Consider the following 17,994-nt stretch of genomic DNA (forward strand, 5'->3'; position numbering starts at 1 on the left):
AGTGCCACACAGCTGCTGCTATCTTGCTACACAGCTCGGCTGCAGACAGCCTGTGTCCTGCTGCAGCTGGGTGAGGAACCAGTAGTTATGTGGAGTGCAAGAGCAGTCTAAGGTTTGCCCACCTCTCTGCATCCATGCAAAAGCTTGAAATTACTTCTGACAAGGGGCCAGTAACAGTCAACATTTCAGCCAAGTTTCCAAAAGTGATGTTTTTCAAATAAAATACTTGTTTCTGTCATCTTCTTGCAACATCCAGCCGATCCGCACTGCAGGCCAAAATGAAGCAGCGGTATCAGTCTGCATCATAATCCCATCCTGGTAAAGGCACCGTCAGATGTTGTGGTGCTGAGCAAGGCAGCCACAGTTTCTCAATCCTCCCTGCAGTGGTTATTAAATTGTAATTGTTTTGTGCTGAATCAGGGTGTCTCTGCCCCAGCGAAACTCACTGGGTGGCTCTTGTAGAGTTCATCGATACAATTCCTCCTTGGCATAAGCAGATGAGACCAATTGAAATCAACAGGAGTGAGTTTGACCTAATTCCAGGACAAACATGAGCCCCGTGGGTCGGATTGGAGCTTTTCTGGCAGCGCCTGTTCTTAGAAACTCTCTTCTCGCTGCCTTTAATCTGCAAAACAGTCTGTGAGAATGCTGAGGGCACAGACTGGAGCTGCCAACAACCCCAGCGTTTGAAGAGGACTACCAGAGCAAAAGCACTGCTTGAAGGAGGGAGGAACAGGAAGGGGAGGGCATGTGGGAGGAGCTGTAGACCCTCACCTCAGCAGAGCCCTGCTGACTTCCAGCATCTGGCAACAGCAGTGTGTGCATGTAACAGGACCAGCTGCAGTGCTTGCAGCAGATCCCTGCCACCTTGGGCTACGATACCTCTGACCACGCAGGAAAAAGATGGCAAGGTGTCGTGTGCTGACAGGAACTGCACGTGGACAGGAACTGCATGCGGACATACAGACTCCTCCAGGCTCTGAGTCACACTGCCCTCTCAGGGAACAGGGCAGCAGCTGGATCCAAACACAGATGGGTGTAGGAGCAGTGTTACGCAGCCACAGGGTTGTATGACCATGAGCAGGCATGAGCTGGTGCTACTGGGGGTCCCAGTAGCCTGCCCAAGAGCGTCTCCCTCTGCATAACTTATTAACATTTCTGCAGGAATTAAGAACCACACTGAGGAGCTCGCACTGTTGGAACAGGCTTTTTTATTGCTTAGCCTTCTCCCCATCTCCAAAGGGAACTCAAAAATTATCAAATAAAATGCATCTAAACCAGTTGCCATTACAGTTCTGAAGAACCTTGATACCAAACACTGCCATGCTCAGCATGCTTCTATCCACTGAGCAGACTTTCTGGCACCTGTCACAGGCACTTTTGCATAGAGGCTAAAGTAAATTTGGCACCTGGATATCCCGGTGGAAAGCTCCCACAGTAGGGCCTGGAAAGCAATGATGTCCTCAGTTTGGAGCACAACAGCCATAGGACTGGAAAGCTCATGAGGAATTTGTAGCTTCTTCCTTTACTCAGAGATCTCTCACTTGCAAAAGAAAAGGGTCCACAGACAGGAAAGAGGATGTCAGGCTGAAACAGAGTGGGCTGCAGTACAGCCCTGGTGTCACTATCAGATACAGCGTGCCGATATCGGTGACCAAACTTTAATATGGCATAAAGCTGTGTGGCCAAAACGCATATCAGCACAGCCGCTATAGCATGAGGCTGGGGTGCCATGCAATGCTCTGGGGCTTTTCTGTGACCTCTGGCTGTTGAAATAGCATTCAAGGCACAGTTTCCTGCTCTCAAGTGCCTGGAAACTTTACTCCGGGTGGCTGAGTTTTATGGCTGTGCCTTTTTCAGATCAGAATCTGATCTGATGGTTGTTGGCATAGCTGAATGACAGAGGCTCAGGACACCACCACTGATCTGATCAGCTTATTCTGTCCCTGATTCACCTCAATGACTCTCCAACCATTCGACTGGTGTAGCACAGTCGTTCTTAACATGTGACAAGAGGATAACCAGCAAAGTGTTTTCTAATGGTCCACAGGTCAGCCAAAGATGACACAGAGAAGGCAGACTAGTGGTCTACGAGATGAGAAAGCTGGAGAACCAGTGGCTTCAAGAACAAAGCAGTGTGTATTCCAGTCCAGAAATGCCCAGCTAAGCCATACACACTTGTTTGCTGTAAATTTTGCTATGATGTGTGAGCCATCTGGTTGGGTGAAGTCTGTAACAGCAAATAAAACGATCAACTACCCAAGGTTCCAGTTATCACAGGCTCTGTTTTCTGTAATATTTCAGTAATCAAGAAAACAAGTCCTGAGCAAAGCTCTTCCCTTCATCCCATACCATTTCTGCAAGCGACAGCAACTTCAGTGATTAACATCAACTGGCAGCTTGAATTCCTTTAGCGAATAAAAGGCAATTTCTCCATGATCCACCAGCGCAAAGACCACCGGGACGTCCCCACTCTGATACGTAACCTGCTTCAAAGCCCGAAGGGATGGAATCTGCTCGTCAAAGCTGCAGAGAGAAAAATATCCCATTGTTCTCAAAGCAAGAATACAGAGACAAAGCTGTCCTGGCCAACGATCACAACAGCTCACTTTGGTCTTAGAAGTTGGTAGTGACCCTCCCCACCCCTTTCAGTCAAAGCAGGAGGCTGCCAGCCCTGAGAGAGTACACTGCATGCCGGGAACTGGAAACTGTCAAATCCTGCCAAAAACAAGGGCAACTGCACACTGGTCCATGCTGTGCCTATTAGATGCGGCTCACGGGGCTACTGGCAAATTGCCAGTCCAGTGCAATCTTAATACCTTTGTGCTAGGAAGATCTTTAGGTTGCTGGAAGCAACATCCAATCTGCTTCTCCCTCCTTTAGTTCTGCAGAGTCTGTTTGCTCATAAATGAAAATATTTATAAAGCAAGGATCATCCTACTTGCTCACAACAGACCTTTGTAAAACTGCATTGCCACCTTCCTTGCTCCAGCTACTACAGCTGCAGAGAGTGGTGGAGGGACAGTTTTAGCATATATCAAAATTAGAAAAGGCAGAGACTGAACTTTGTACCTGCCTAAGGAGTTTAAGTATCAGATGCTGGATCCAGCAAGAAAGGGAACACCAATCCTGTTTGTACTGATCTTAAAGTTACATTTGACAAAGGTCAAAATACTAAACCCATGGCCCTGAGCCTGTAGCGAGCTCTGGAGAGGTACATCTCTGCAGAAATCCATAGGGATCTGCACTGGCTGAGGATTCAGGTACCATAAGGCTCCCTGCAAAACTGAGCTCTACAGGAGTTTCACAAGCATTGCATAAATCCAGCTGTGGCTTCTTATTCCTGAGTCCAGTAATACTCAAGACATGAGCAGCAACCAGATGACCAAATAGTGTGGGCTGAGTGCAAGGGCTGGAGGAACTGTCAGCCATAGCCTCCAACAAAGGAGGAACTGAAAGAAAAAAAAAAAAATTCTGGGCAGGACCACCCTCAAGGGAGGCACTCTGATGATCTGTAAAGCTCACCAAGATGCTGGGTCATTTACAGATCATTAGGACTTAATTTCCGCAACAGCAACTGCTATGTTTCAGAACACGGCACAAAATCCATGGATACCTCCGAACGCACATCCTGACATATGGCTTCCCAGGGTTTGTCTTCTTAAACTTGGCCACAGCATCTGCTTGATACACGTTGAAGTCTATCTTCACGTCCTCTGGGTCCTCCTGCAGCCTACAGAAGAGAGAACACATCCACATATGTATGGGAATGAAACATTGTAGGGTATAGATACAGCAGAGGAAAGAGGGAGCAAATGCTCTTGAAGCCTGGCTAGTTTGAGCCCTTTGAAAGACTTCACTCCTCAAAGGACTGACCCTGCAACTGTTCTAATTACTTTCCAGATCTTTCCTGTAGTCAGACCAGAGCAAGCTTCTGCCCCACATCTGCCACACTCCCTTCTCTGTGGACTCCCTTGCAAGAAGCGCCACTAACAGATACAGAAGCAAAGCACTGCTCTACCCTACAGGGACTGCACCACACAGACCCTTTGAGGCAGGAGCAGAACCAGAAGTCCCAAAGCCAAGGTTTTATAATCACTGCAGCAGGGATGGCAGCACATTCCAGGGATGAGGCACAGGTGAAACCCAACCAAACCTCTGGGGGAGATTACCTGGCTGGCATGCAGAGAGGGAACGGCAGGAAGAGAGAGCGATCCCATTGTTTTAATTGGCCTGGAATGCCCTAGCTCTGTTGCTGCAGGACCTGGTACTTCACAGAAATGTCAGCCCCTCACTACAGATGCAACAGGGTCATGAAGCAGAGTGCTGGATTCTCTCGGCATCCCAGATGCCAGGCAGCTCCCCAAGCTGCTGCTGCGAGCATCTCACAGACCTCACAAGCAGGGACAGTCACAAGACACCCCCACTCCCTAACAGCTACGAGCTGGCTGGCTGGATACTAACCGGGAGGCTCCATCCAGGATGTGGGAGGGCTGCAGCACGCTGATCTGCTGGAGGAGCACAGCTGGAGGGAGAAGGAACAGGAAAGGATCAGACCAGCTATTTCTCTCCCAGGGCACTCCAAGCACTCCACCACCACCCACGAGCCTTCCTCCTCTGACAATGGCTGGCAGCACCACAATCACCACTGGCCACTTCAAAGACCTCAACTTCCTCATCTCCTCCCAGCGCACAGCCCAGAACACCCTGCAACTGCTTTGCATCTTTCTGGCCCTGATTTCACATGCCTAAGCCTAGCAGGAAGGACTGCAATACAGTAGGACATGGGGAATGGATTGGAAGACCTCCCAAAGCCCTGTTTATACTGGCACTTGAGTGGGCTATAGGAAGAGATGGAAAGGCAGAGGAGAAGCTTTCTTCTCTCTCCCCATGTCCATGGCTGGGCTCCTCTGTGCCTGCTTTGCCTAGGCCTTCTAGTGAGATTCTCTTTCTCAAGGTACTGTCCCCTAAACTGATGTTCAGCTTCTCTATATCATCCCTTTTGCTGTTGCATACCAGGCAATGTTTCACAGAGCTGGGGGGGAGAAGGGGTTCCCTGTCAAGTTCCCAGAGCCACTACCTGATGAGGTAGCTTCATCTGGCCGCAAAAGCGGTGTGACAGCTTGGTCCCAGAGATGCGGCGGTCGTCTCCAAACCCTCTGCTGGCTCCTCTGCTCCAAAAGGGCTTTGTACTCCTGCCAGTTGGAGCAGCGCTTCACCTCCTGGTCAGCATTGACACTGCTCTTGTACCTGCTCTCCCTCTCTCGCTGCTCCCTTTCCTTCCATGACAGCTTCTCCTGTTTCTGATTGATGCGTGCGCACCAGCAAGCTGCATCAATCTCCCTCCCCAGCACGTTCTCTGGCAGGAGCCCATTGTCAGGTGAGGGCAGATGTGTGCACGGCTGGTCTGGGGCCACGTTTGGCAAGATTATGGTGGTAAAATTCCAGCGGGGTGCATGGGTACCAGTGCTGCTCTCCTTGTGGTCTCCAGCCTGGCTCCTGGAGGGGCTCAGGGAGTCCTTTTGTCCTGTACCAAGAGGAACTGGGTTTGACTCCCCCTCTCCACTGCCAGCATCCGATTCCTTTGGCTGCTCTGACAAAGGCTTTTCATCCACGGGAAGGCAGCTGGAGTCTCCACAGTCATCTCCAGCTTTTTTGGAGGTCCCTTCAGCTTCTGGAAGGTCCTCGGATACCTTATGTTTCTTCTCATGTGACCTAAAGACAGAAGCAGCAGCATAAAAGACAGGGAGAGTGCGTGGTGGAACTTTATTCCCTTTGAATCCTGCCTCCGCCCTGCAAACAGGAAGAATGCAGTCTGCCAAGGCTGAAGGAAGGACAGCAAAGGTGGCAGGAACCCCCCAGACAGGTCTGCAAACCCTTGACAACAACCTCTCGGCTGGAAGGAGGGTGTTTGCTTGTGTGACAAAATGATAAGGGAAAAAAGCAGGACAAAACCAAGCAGTGAATGCCAAAGGCAGAATAAACTTCTCAGCAATCCTGCATGAGGTTCAACTTCAACACCCAGGAGAATCCCAGCCTTGATTTGTATAGACACACGTTCCCAACCTGCCATGCAGCCTCCACACCCCCCATACATATACTGACCCAAACACCTCAACGCAAACATGATGGACTTCAGCCAAACCAGCACAGGCCAGGCAGAAATCTTCCTGCCAGCACCTCTTACTGGTATGAGATTCAGTCCCTGGCTCCCAGAGAATATGGGGCAGTTTTTAAACCAGCAGTTTTATCTCCCAGTTCCTAAAATTTTGTAACTCCTCAGGCACTGAGTTACTTGTTAACAGGAGAGGACTTGCAGACCAGTCTCGTCCTCCCTGTTTCTTAAAGGATGACGCCACCTACTGGAAGCTATCATAATTATTAGCAAAATTCGTAATGATGTCAGCTTCTGTTTGCATTTTGGCAACTTCTAGAGGCCGTGTGCAAGGACCAGGACCCAACTATGCTCTCTGCTGTACAGTCCTAGCATGTAAGCTGCATTGAGGGGGTGGATAAGTGCAAGATGGGCACTGTGGTGTCTGTGATCCCTCTAAAAAAGAGCAAGAGGAAACATCTGCCACGTGTTTCTTCTGCACTGACCTCTCTACCCTTCTGTATTGGCATCTCACCACTGCAGTCGGGAAGCTCAGAGGCACTTTGCCCCTGTTAGCCCTGCATGAAGTACAGATGTGACAAAAGGGCACACTGCAAAGAGTTCAGGAAAAGCACTGCACTGCTGGGGGACAGCCAAGAGCAGCTGTGCCAGACAAGTCACCCACAGCACAAAGGGCTAAGGATGCTGTTCCCAAGCCACAGAGCCTGGGAGAAGATGAAAGGCGGCTTTGGGCCACATCCTTACCGGGGGCTGGAACTCCTCCTCCTTTTGCGATGGTGTTTCCCAGAGCTCTCGCAGTGACTTTCCAGGTTCAGTTGCCTCTCATAGGGAGACAGGACAGTGCTGCAAGGAGACACCAAGATAGAGGCTGAGAGCAGGGTGGGATAGCGAAACTACCCTTCTGCTCAGCCCCAGAATACAGCAACAAAAACCTTTTCTTCCAGACACAGAAAATCCACAAGCAGGACCAAGATGGTCCTCAGCTCATGCCCCATTTCATGTTCCCAATCACCTCCTCAAGAGGGAGGAGCAAGCAAGGGCAGAGTGCCACTTTTAGCCTTTAATCATCCCAAGAGATGGAATGCAGGGTCCAAGTCCCCTTCTCTGCCATTCCACTAGGGCCACACTGTGGGCACAGAGCTGCTCAGGGTCTTCAGAAAGGAGAAAGCAGTGTGGAAAGGAAAAGCTGGTTACCTGGGGTTGAATCTCAGTACAACATAACCCAGTTGCTTCAAGTGGCTGAACACCTTAGAGCAAATGAAAGCAAGAGGGTTAAATGACTACCCTAAAACCAAACAACTTACTTCAGTTCCACTACAACTGACTGAATACAGTGTGGCACTGGCAGAGGAGAAAATGCCAGGGTTAGGACCCAAAGCAAAGGTGGGGAAATAGGAACTGATCATCTGGAAGAAGGTGGGTGTGAAACACTGAGAATGACTGCCCTTCCCTCCCTAACTGTCCTACTCTGCTCTCAGCCACTGGACAAGGTTGTGTGGCAGAGCCTGGGCTCTCTGCCTTCATCCTCCCTGCAATAGCTGGAGGTCCCAACACACCTGGTAACGTGGCAGGCTCATTGCCTCCTGGGACAGCAGGATCTCATAGGCTTCCTGGATTGACAAGGGCAAATCCCTGTAAAAGAGCTGAACAGAGCCCTGCAGGGCAAAAGCTTGGTGTTGAGAGAATCACAGGGAACAAATCTATAGCAGCTCACACCAGTCTCTTCCCACCAATCTCAGCACCCTCCTTCACGATATTCATGTCTCCCCATGTGCCACCTGGATTACTGACAGTCCCTCTCCCATGCCCAGTTCCCCCATGCCCTGGTTTTAGCAGCCAGGTAAGAAGTTCCCACCCACAGCCGTCAGCTCCTGCTCCAGCGCTGCATCTATTTGGAGGATGCAGCTGGGAGCACAACGCTCAACTGTTAAAATAATCATTGCTTTGGGTGGTAATTTTCTTTAACTTTGTTGATCTCCGTGATTCAGGACACAGCACAACTACAAAAACATCTAGGACCAGCACAAGTGAGAGAGCTGGAGCATTGGAATTGATGGCATTAATTGGTGGCTCCTCAGAAGCATTTACTGCAGCCCCAGTGATCTCATAGGTAGATTCCCCAGGCAATAGCAACTAACCTCCAGGAGGCAGTTTTAGGCTATGCCTCTTTTTCCTCTTTGTTTTTTTTTTAAAAATGTGTTTACTCATAAACAAAGAAAACAAAACACTAGGAACCACACCTCTCCCATGGGATGGGCTGAAGGTATCTAACAGGTCTTTTCTGCTTCTGGGGAGAGATTTTGTACTCAGCAACTGACTAAACAATTTTATTTTCATCGATTTGTTTACGATCCATTGTTTGTCAAATTGCCAGAGGTAAAAAAGCCCTACTTTTGCAGTTAGGATTTAAGGGATGTCATCAGATGCCCATAATCTGATTAAGTTTTGCTAAGGGAAAAAAGCTCCCCTTTAGATCAGTGCACCTATTCTACTGGTAACAGGCTTTGGTGAAGAGATTAAAAAAAACCCCTCTCTACAGCAAAGAAATCCAACTGAGCCCTAACCAGCATTTCTGCAAGCAGAAGAGCACTGAAAGCAACCTGGTCTCACTCCCCCGTCTGCCACATTTAAATTTCTTTCTGCCATATATACTGGGAACAGATGCCAAGTAGCAACCCCAAAGATCTCTGCTTAAGTGTAAAGCATGTACAGCACTGGCTGCTAACGTGGCCCTACCAAGCTGGGTAGAATTTCACTAATTCCCATCAGCTTCTTAGGGAAGCACAGGAAAAACTGTGCTGATGAACTTATGAACCCTGTCATTGCAAAACACGTAAGATATGCTGGATAAGGGAGGAAGTCAACTTATGACAGAAAAGGCACTGACCGGTCTCAGAGGTCCTAATTAACTGTATACCAGTTCTGAGAAAAAGGATTTCTCACTGTCAAACCTTTTATTCCAATTAACTCCTGCAAGGAACAGAAGATAAGGGTTTGATCTCGTTTCCAGAAATTCCCAGAACAGTGAGTTTTCCTGGACTGTGGAAGTTCAAGTCCCCATATACAGATTTCGGTAAAGCAGTAACTGATATATAAATGTGTGCTTCATCTCCTCCAGAGCAAGAAAGTAGAGATCTCAGCAGAAAACTCTGTAACATGCTCCTCACGCTTCTTTCACTCTGGTAAGAGAGCTGACTTATGACTGCTGTACTAAGAGAAATTCAGATCAGCTAAAACTCTCCTAGTCTCTGTTGTCAAATATGACGTAGGAGCGGGTTAAACACCATACCAGCTGAATAAACTGGCCACCAATCCAACTAACATAAGCTGTCAATGACACAGAGGCTGCTTTAGAGTACAACATATGAACCCATGGCCTGGAGACAAACAGCTCCATCAGCAACAGGCTAAAAGAGACAATTCCTCGAGAACCAGGTGTTTATCATCTGCTCAAACTGCAGCAGTGACCAACACAAGTCAAGTGATTTCAGACTTCAGTCTAAAGCTCCTATAGCTCCTCCAATCATTCAGGAAGGACCCAATGCCTCCATCCACGTGCAGGTAACCTACTTACACACTCCAGCAGGTACAGAGCTTCCTCGGGCAGCAGGCACTGTTTGCCACGCTCTGTGAACCCCATGGTGTGCCAGAACTTCCCCTGGAACAGAAGCACAAATCTGTGATGGGCTCTGGCTGTTCCCTGCTGACAACCAGGCTCTCTCCCATTTCAAGCAGCAAATTAAGGAATGCGCAATGGCCAGCAGGAGATGATGGCACTGAGTGCACTCTGCAGCAGACTCACCGCAGGGGACTGCAGCTCTACGATGCTCTGTCCTGGCTTCCACTCAGCTTTCACCAGACTCCCCCTGAGAAGGTTAAAGATTAGTTTGTTATTACTAGCATGTCCTACAATCAACTCCTATTGTAGCAACACAAGCAGCTCAGGAAGGTATCAAAAGGCAGCAAACTTCCAGGTGGCATTTTTGCAGGGTAAGGCCTTAGAAAGACATCATCCTCTGGATTTAGCAGTACCAGCTGAAGATTTTATCACCAACAACTAGTTAAGAGTGTCTTCAGTCAGCACCGCAGACGTTTGTCCATACGCTACAGCAGCCTGCTGGAGATGCATGGCCATGATATATCATACGATTGTTCGTATGCTGCCAAGACTCTCAAATTGCTGTATCCCACCCACATGGTCTCATAGGAAAAATTTAATAGCTGAGAAACAGTGGAGGGTGACTTTGCAACAACGCAAACATGCATTATAGCAGCTGGCTCAAGGAAACAGAAGGTAAGACCTGTAGGGTCCACCATAGACTTGCTCTACATCTTTAGTCAGTACCACAGTTTCCCCATCTGAAAGGAAACCTAAACCTACCCAGTCGCCCTCCCATCCTGAGCGTCTCCACTGCTGCCCCAGACACGCATTTACAGATGTACTTGAACAAACCGGACTGTGACAGCAGTGGAAGATAACAGTCCACCTTGTCTGACCTGCCTGTCAGCTGGAGGTCGCCATTCTCTCTCTAAAGTCCCCAGTGGTATGATTTTATGTGAACAGTTTCTGCTGCTACTGATCAGTGCAGAGGAACTGTTACCAGAAAACAGCAGGCCAGGTAGGGAAAGTGTGTGCTGAGAGGTAGCGTGTGAAAATCTCCCAAGAAATTATAAGCTCCAGAGACTGGTAGAGCTGTTGAAACCACCAAAACTGATAAACCAGGGACACCAAGAGTCAGCCAAATCTGCACAAGGCCACAGATGAGCATTAATAAGGGGCTGTGTAACTCAGACCAGGCCCAAGAAGACAGTGGCTGCTATTTGCAAAGGCTACAGGATTATGCACACACCTGAGAAAACTAAGAGCCCTTTGAGGGACTTTCTGAACACCCACATTGAAGCCACTGGAATGCCAGTATGACCTTCTGCTCCTGAAGGAACAGCCAGAGTGAGCTGCCCTGCTGTTGCTCCAACCAGGGAGCTGTAAGCAGGTGAACTGAGGGGACAGGCAAGGGAACTTACTGTGCTAACACCTACCTGCTATTAACAGTTCGATTCTACTCATAATAACACCTGAATGGACAGCAGCTGTGCTCTGACCGCCCCCCTCCCCCCAACATGATCCCTCCCAGGGAAAAAGGAATTTACAAGCCCGTGCTCAGTGGCTTAGCACAGCTCTGCGACCCGTGGCCGCTCCAGCGAGGCAGCCGGGCCGCTCCCAGCCCCGGGGACTTACAGCCGCTCCACGCGTTCCTCGGAGAGGAGCTGCCACTGCTCCTCCCGGCACAGGCGCAGCTTCTCCGCCTGCTCGGCCGAGCCGTCGGGGACGAAGTCTTTCTGGCCGCGGGGACGCTGAGGGGCCTTGCGGCCGTGGGTCGCCAGCAGCTCCGCCGCGCTGCGGGGCGAGAGGGGAGGCACGGTGAGGGAAGAGGGCCCCGACACCCAACCTGCGGCCGCAGCCGTCCAGCCCAGGCCCCAACCCTCCGTCCCGCGGGCAGCCCCCGTGGCCGCGGCGCCGGCGCTGCCCCTCCGAGGCCTCCCCGCCGGGCGAGCCCTACCTGAGGCTGCGCGAGCCGTCAGGTTCCATGGGCGCGTCGCGGAAAGACCCTTCCTTCCGCCGCCGGGCCTTAGCACCGGCAGAGCGAGGCGGGCGCTGGCGCGCCCCCTGGAGACTCGGAGGGCCGCGAGCGGCGGGGGCTGGCACCGGGGAGCGGGAACGGGAGCGGCCCGGGGCTGGCACCGGAGTGTGCTCCGGGGCTGGGCGCCGAGACACCCGTCAGGCGTGCACCGGGCCGTGCGTTGAGCTGTGCGCTGAACTGCACATTGGGCTGCGCGCTGCACCATGCACAGAAGCTGGGCGCTGATGCCGTGCTTTGAGCTCTGCACCAGGGCCTTTCACCAGAGTACGTGCCAGGGCTGTGTCCCAGAGCCGTTGGAGTGAGCTGACCTTGGCTGCTGCCAGCAGCCCACCCAGCTGCTCTCACTCCCCCTCCTCAACAGGACTGGGGAGAAAGTAAAGTGAAACAGCTCGTGGATTGAGATAAAGACAGGGAGATCACTCACTATTTGCCATCATGGATAAAACAGACTTGACTTGGGGAAAATTAATTTATTGCCAATTAATATTAGTCCCAGGTGTGGATATCTGCTCTGGCACGGACTCCTCCGGGGGCTTCCAGGGAACGCCTGCTCCAGCACCTGGACCACCTCTTCTTCCCTTCCTCATTCCTCCCTGACCGTGCTGCTTGCAGGGCCATTTCTCACACCTTTTCCCCTCTCCCCTCACTGCCATGCAGTGTTTTGCCCTTTCTTAAATACATTTTCCCAAAGGCACCACCAGCACCACTGATGGGCTCAGCCGTGCCCTGTGGTGGGGCTGTTGGAGCCATCTGCAACCAGCCAGAACCATCTGGAAGTAGCTGTGTCCGGCACGGGGCAGCCCCATCCTCTCTTCACAGAGCCCCCCGCAGCCTCCCATGGCTGGTGCTGTGCACACTCAGGCATGTGCCGCAGCCCCCAGAGCAGAAGCAGTGGTGCTGGGGAGGGAGGTTTCTCCCTTCGGCGGGTGTCATGCTTTTTCATGGCTCGGGCTCCAGCAGCGGCCGTCGCAGTGCTGGTGCCAGTGCCGCCAGGCTGTGCGGAGTGTGCAGCGGTCTGGCCGGGCTGGAAAACGAGAAACCTCCCTGCACCATGGCCTCACATATCAGCTGATGCAGCTGGATTTGCTGCTTGGGGAGGTGTGAATAGACCTGATGGGGAAACACACCAAAAGTTCAAGTTTCACCTCAAGCCCATCTCCTGTTGCTGCAGGATAGCTCACAGAAGTCACTGAGCCTCAAGTAGGAAAAATACAGCTTTCCCCTCACCGGAGTCCCTGGTTCCTGCCGTGGTTTCCCAATAATAGTCCTTTGACAAGATGCCAGCATAGGCAGATGAATGCAAAAACCATTCCCCTCCATTTTCCACTGAACGGTTTAATTTTTGCTTCCTGCCTGATTATTTCCTCCTTCTGAATTGAGCCTTCATCCCGCAAGGGGGTCAAATGATTTTGGTTAGCGGTGCCTCTCCGCAGCACACAGGGGGATGAGGACTTGTGGACAGCGCGAGGGGCAGCAGGCTGTGCGGTGGCAGTGCTTTTTCCCCCTGATTTCCAAAAAACATGTATTTTGGAGGCTACTCAGACTACCTGATTTTAACATAATCCCAAGACGCCATGTCCTGTGGCTTTCAACTTACGGGCTGTCACCCCTTTGTTTAACTCAGTTTTTCCTTAAAATAGGTGTGTTTAAATTGCTCGGGGAAAGGCTCTGATCCAGAATTCGCTTTTGTCACCCACTGTGATTACAAGACACAGAAATGTCAAGACTAATCTCAGTTCACGTTTCTTTTAAATACTGGGATTTTAACTGTCATGGGGCAGGGGGGGTGTCCTGTTCCTCCCAGTGGCACCAGCAGAGCCTTGTCCATGATGGGACTCACGTTCTCCCCAGCTGAAGCCTCTTTTCAGCCCTAATTGACTGAGTCACCAGATGGGTGTGTGTGGTACTGGGGGGCTGCACTTGCTTTTCCCTGCTTACAAATGGAGGGTAAGGTGGGTTTGTTTTTCTTTTTAGAGATTTTTCTGGGTTTCAGCTAGGATTTTAAACATTAAGTTTCTGTGCAGCTGCCTTGAAACCATGACTATGGTGCTCATGGTGTTTTTTGTTTTTTGGGTTTTTTTTCTTAAGTTTGGTGTCTTTTTCTGTTTGCTCTGGGTGGGACCCTATTGCACCTCCAGTGGAGCAGCTGTGAGGGGCAGAAAACCTAAAAAGCAGCTGATAGGGACTGTCCTGGGCTCTCTGCAGTGAATCTTTGTGGCAGGGTTGTGAGAAGGTGGCCAGCCGCTCTTGGAGCGGTTCCTCTTGAAGCTAAAATAATGGTCATCGAGCTGAGCGGTGGCAACACATGGCTTTGTGAGTGAATGGTTGGCTCAGGGGGTCCTGTGAGCTGAAATAAGGATGGATGTGGGACTATGAGCCTGGAGGCTGCTAGGGAGGAAGAGTACGGATGTGTGGCAGCAGAGCAGGATCCAGTCCTTGTCGTCTGGGTGGCACGTGCAGCCATTGAGCAGCCATGGAGGAAGTTGACAGTGGAGGCCAAGGCTGCTCCTTGCTCCCCTGTGGGACACTGCCCTTGTCTCAAGGGGAAATGGGCTTGATTTGACTGGAGAGACACAACACTGAATGCACCAGCGCTGTGCAGCGGGACCATGGGCTCTCAGAGCAGGTAAGTGTGGTGGTTTTGCTCGCTTCTCTTTTTTTTTTTTTTTTTCTTGGGGATGGAAAAAAATGTTGATAAAGTCTAAAAAGACTTTCAGGATTGAAAATGTGGGCTGGCTGCCTCTTCTGAATGGGGCAGCCTGCTCCCAGCTCTCTCTCCTGCTGCTGACCCTCGTGTCCGGGGAGAAGCAGAGCAGAGCTGCGGTGTGAGGAGCCCTTTCAGTCCTTTTCTGTTATGTCCAAGTCATGTTTGTGCACTCCCTGTAATCACAAATTCCTTGTGGTTAACTTCTGGATGAACTTGGTGTAAATAGACTCAATGTTTTTTGAGAAAATAAGAAGAAGTGTGGCCTTGGGATTGTTTTTCTAGTTTCATGTACTGTGCAAGGCACAGCCAGGTGGGAATCGCGTGCTCTGTGCTTGAGCTAAGCAGTTCTGCCCTGTGTTAACAACTCCCGCCGTTCCTGGCATGGTGTTTGGAAATATTTTAGTAACTCTGCAGAAACCAGCTGTGGCTCAGCTGTTTGTGGCTCAGACTTCATCTATTTGCCAACAAATGGTAACACTTGGAAAACAGTGTCTGAGATGGGTAATATGGCCCATCGTTGCAACCCATGGAGCATGTCCTGATACCAGGAGGTTTTGTGTGTAGATGCTCTATGTGATTTGGGGCAGAAAAGGATGTTACAGGCTCCCTAAAACTGGCAAGTGCTTCAACTCTTGTGTGTGGTGCAATACGTGTGGTGTTATCACAATTGCTTAGCTCTGAGCTATGCTCGTATCATTGCTGTTCAACAAACCTGTTGTCACAGGTTAGCTGTAGTTCAGCATACAACTGTCTAATTGTTGTTATTATTATTATTATACTTAATTATATTCTAGTGAAAAATATCTCAACTGCGAGCTTCTAGAGCATTGTATAGACAACTTAAACTTCTTACAGTAGAACATAAGAAGGGAGGGTTTGGCAATCAATTTCAACAGAATTTGGCAGACCTTAAATATACACTAAAGTACTTGGTTTTGGAGGAAAAGCAGATAACGGTGTCAGGTGTTACAGCTTGTCTGGGAGGTGTGGGATCAGTCTGTTTTCTAGCCTCACCTAGGAGTTTTTGGCAAATTCCTTGCTGCTTTAGGATGCTTGTGATGTCTGCGATCGTTCCTGCAGCGTGTTACAGCTGGGAGTTTGGGCAGGGCAATGGAAAGAGACTTTTGCCCAAAAAATAGATTACTGAGGAAGGTTTCTGGGCTAAAACTCTGCTGTCACCTGTCGGGGCTGGGCTTGGGAGATGTAAGGAGAAGGTTTTTAAGAAAAAAATCCGTCTTTTAGTACAGAACTTTGGGGATTAAGCAGTTAATACTTCTACATAACCAGTGTGTAGGCTGTGGTTCACTGGCATCTACCACTGCCTTCTGATGGCTGAGAAATGGAGAAGCTTAAATTTTGCCTTCTCTCTTCTGATAAGTTTGTCGTAGAAATTGCCTTCGTGTGACCGTCCATAGACTACAGCACAATTCTTGGGGCTCGGCTCTGCGGGAGGAAAACCAACATAGTATTGTTACGCAGGCTTGTGGTATACAATGAGCTAGCTAAGGCCCCAAGTAATGATCTGTATCTAGGCTTTCAAACACCACTGTGAATTTCTAGAGCTGCTGTCTGTGAGTCGTCTAAGGATTTATTTGAAATAATTTACTGGAACCTGCACATTGTTAATTACATGTGAAAAGCCAAGGAACCACAGACCAAATCCAGCAAGATTGATTAAAATAGTCAGGAGTCTTCCTTACCTCAATAATGCACTACACTAGGCTGGGAGAAATGCTGAGTTATTTCCGTCTGGAAAGAATGGCTGAAGCTTTTCTCATTTCCCCAATTTGCCTTGGCATCCTGCTTGTGGTTCACTTGAACAGATTGAAGATTGAACGGATTGAAAGAAGCCTCGCTGTTTAGAGTTCAAGGCTATAGATTATGCTCCTTGCTCAAGTTTCATAACTTCTCCCGCAATGTGTTTGCACTCACCAGGTACTTTGAAATGTCTTCCCTGGGCTTTGGTCTGGAGAAGCACTCAAAAACCTGCTGCTTGTTGCTGGGCTTTCCGTGAAAGGAGATGCCTGGTAGGGACATGCCTTTGGGTCAGAGACAAGCGACTGAGTCAGGACTCCCAGGGTGTCTTTGGCTTGTGCTGGGGACTGAGGAGGAGGAAATATTATTTAAGGCAAGGAACTGGGAGATCAAGGATCTGCTTTGCAGTGTCTCATTCGCTTGTGAAGCTCCAGGCTGTTCCTTACCTGTTCTGGGCACCCCAGGCTTTAAACCAAATAGGATGAACAGTTTGTGCTGTGCTGCTTGTAAGGCTGAGTCCATAACCATGATGAGGCTGGGAGTAATGGGCAATTAAGGTGCTAAAGGAAGGGTGAAGAGCTGCTCAGTGTCTGCACCAGCAGTCCCCGAGACTGCTAAACCTTCTTCTGTGTCGCTGCCTGCGTTTCAAAGGTCTTTGCATTGATTAGTTGGACCACTGACGTGTGCTCCTCTGGGCTCTTAAGTTTAATTCAAGTGCTACAGCAAGAGGTTAGAATAATGAAGATATTTTAACAGCTCCAACAAACAAATCAGCCCTGTGAACACTAAGTCCCATCTACAGCACCATGATGGTGACAGGTTGAGACAACGTCAATTACAGCACTACAATATGTTGATTTGTTCTCTGTGTGCAAGGCTAAGAAGGATGTTGCTTGCTTTCTTCTTTGCTTGTGGGAAGCAAATTGCCAACACCGTTACTGGATGGGGTGGGAAGGGGTGAGTCTCCAGACAGCAGCTGTCATGAAGCAGGCACTGAGGAGAGGAGTGGGAAGTGAAGTTGGTTGTGATTATGCTTTGGGCTATTTGAAAACTGTGCTGCTGCTTGAAAGCTGGCCCATGGCAGCTGGCAAAGCACTTGTGGGGTGGGTTGGAGAGGCTGGCATGCTCTGTTATGAGGAGGAAGGTGCTAGGAGGTTTCATGTTATCATCTTCAAACGAATAGCATCCCCTTTGCATCATTGAGTACTTTGTCTGATGCTTCTCTTCCTGCCAGCCTCTGTGTTTCTGCACTGCTGCCTGCTGCTGGATACCCAGCTCTCACTCCTGAGCATCTCTTGAATGCTGGGAGGAGGTTTGCAATAATATGACACTTGCAGCCCCCCTTAATATCCCTTTTGGGCTTCCTCCCTCCTGGATGTCTGGCTTCAGGAGCCAAGCTGGGAGCCTGGTGGGGTTGATGGGATGCCCAGAGGGTCTTTGATCCCAAATGTCCCACTACTTGTGGGATCCTGCAGAGTGAGCCCTGTCCCTTGGGGACCTTAAATAGATGTTAAAGACTCTGGCTGACTTCTTGCCACCCTTGCACAGGACTGACCTTGATTTAAGGCAGTTTCCCAACTGAGTGGTCGTTCTTGCATTTGAAGTTGTACACAACTTTCAGAGCCTACATCAAGGCCATTTCATGGCTGTAACTCCCTTTTGTTTCAAACTTGTAACCTGAGAACTTTCTTTAAAATGTGTGCATGGTATTTTGTGTGATTGGATTCCATCTGGACTAAAAAGGCAGGTTTATAGAAGTGGTACGTTTCTGCACTGAA

At 49.8% G+C, this 17,994-nt stretch overlaps 1 protein-coding gene across 1 annotated transcript; it reads right to left on the bottom strand.

Annotated features, from left to right (window-relative positions):
• Positions 1-1,196: 1,196 nt before the first annotated feature.
• Positions 1,197-11,702, bottom strand: TSEN54 (tRNA splicing endonuclease subunit 54). Its single transcript, XM_009279684.1, has 11 exons — positions 11,674-11,702; positions 11,352-11,510; positions 9,918-9,981; positions 9,690-9,773; positions 7,672-7,770; positions 7,310-7,362; positions 6,860-6,958; positions 5,081-5,715; positions 4,465-4,525; positions 3,617-3,733; positions 1,197-2,526 (listed from the first exon to the last, which is right to left on the bottom strand). The coding sequence occupies exons 1-11, from the start codon at positions 11,700-11,702 to the stop codon at positions 2,376-2,378; spliced, it is 1,551 nt and encodes a 516-aa protein (XP_009277959.1). The 3' UTR covers positions 1,197-2,375.
• Positions 11,703-17,994: the final 6,292 nt, after the last annotated feature.

Source organism: Aptenodytes forsteri, unplaced genomic scaffold, assembly GCF_000699145.1.
Source record: "Aptenodytes forsteri isolate BGI_AS27 unplaced genomic scaffold, ASM69914v1 Scaffold563, whole genome shotgun sequence".
Lineage (NCBI taxonomy): Eukaryota > Metazoa > Chordata > Aves > Sphenisciformes > Spheniscidae > Aptenodytes > Aptenodytes forsteri.

Coding starts and splice junctions, on each gene's coding strand:
- TSEN54 (XM_009279684.1), bottom strand. CDS start 11,702: ATGGAACCTGACGGCTCGCGCAGCCTCAG. Junction 7,771..9,689: donor CTCTGTACCTGCTGGAGTGT/GTAAGTAGGTTA, acceptor TTTGCCCTGCAG/GGCTCTGTTCAGCTCTTTTA. Junction 2,527..3,616: donor GTCAGGATGTGCGTTCGGAG/GTATCCATGGAT, acceptor TTCTCTCTGCAG/CTTTGACGAGCAGATTCCAT.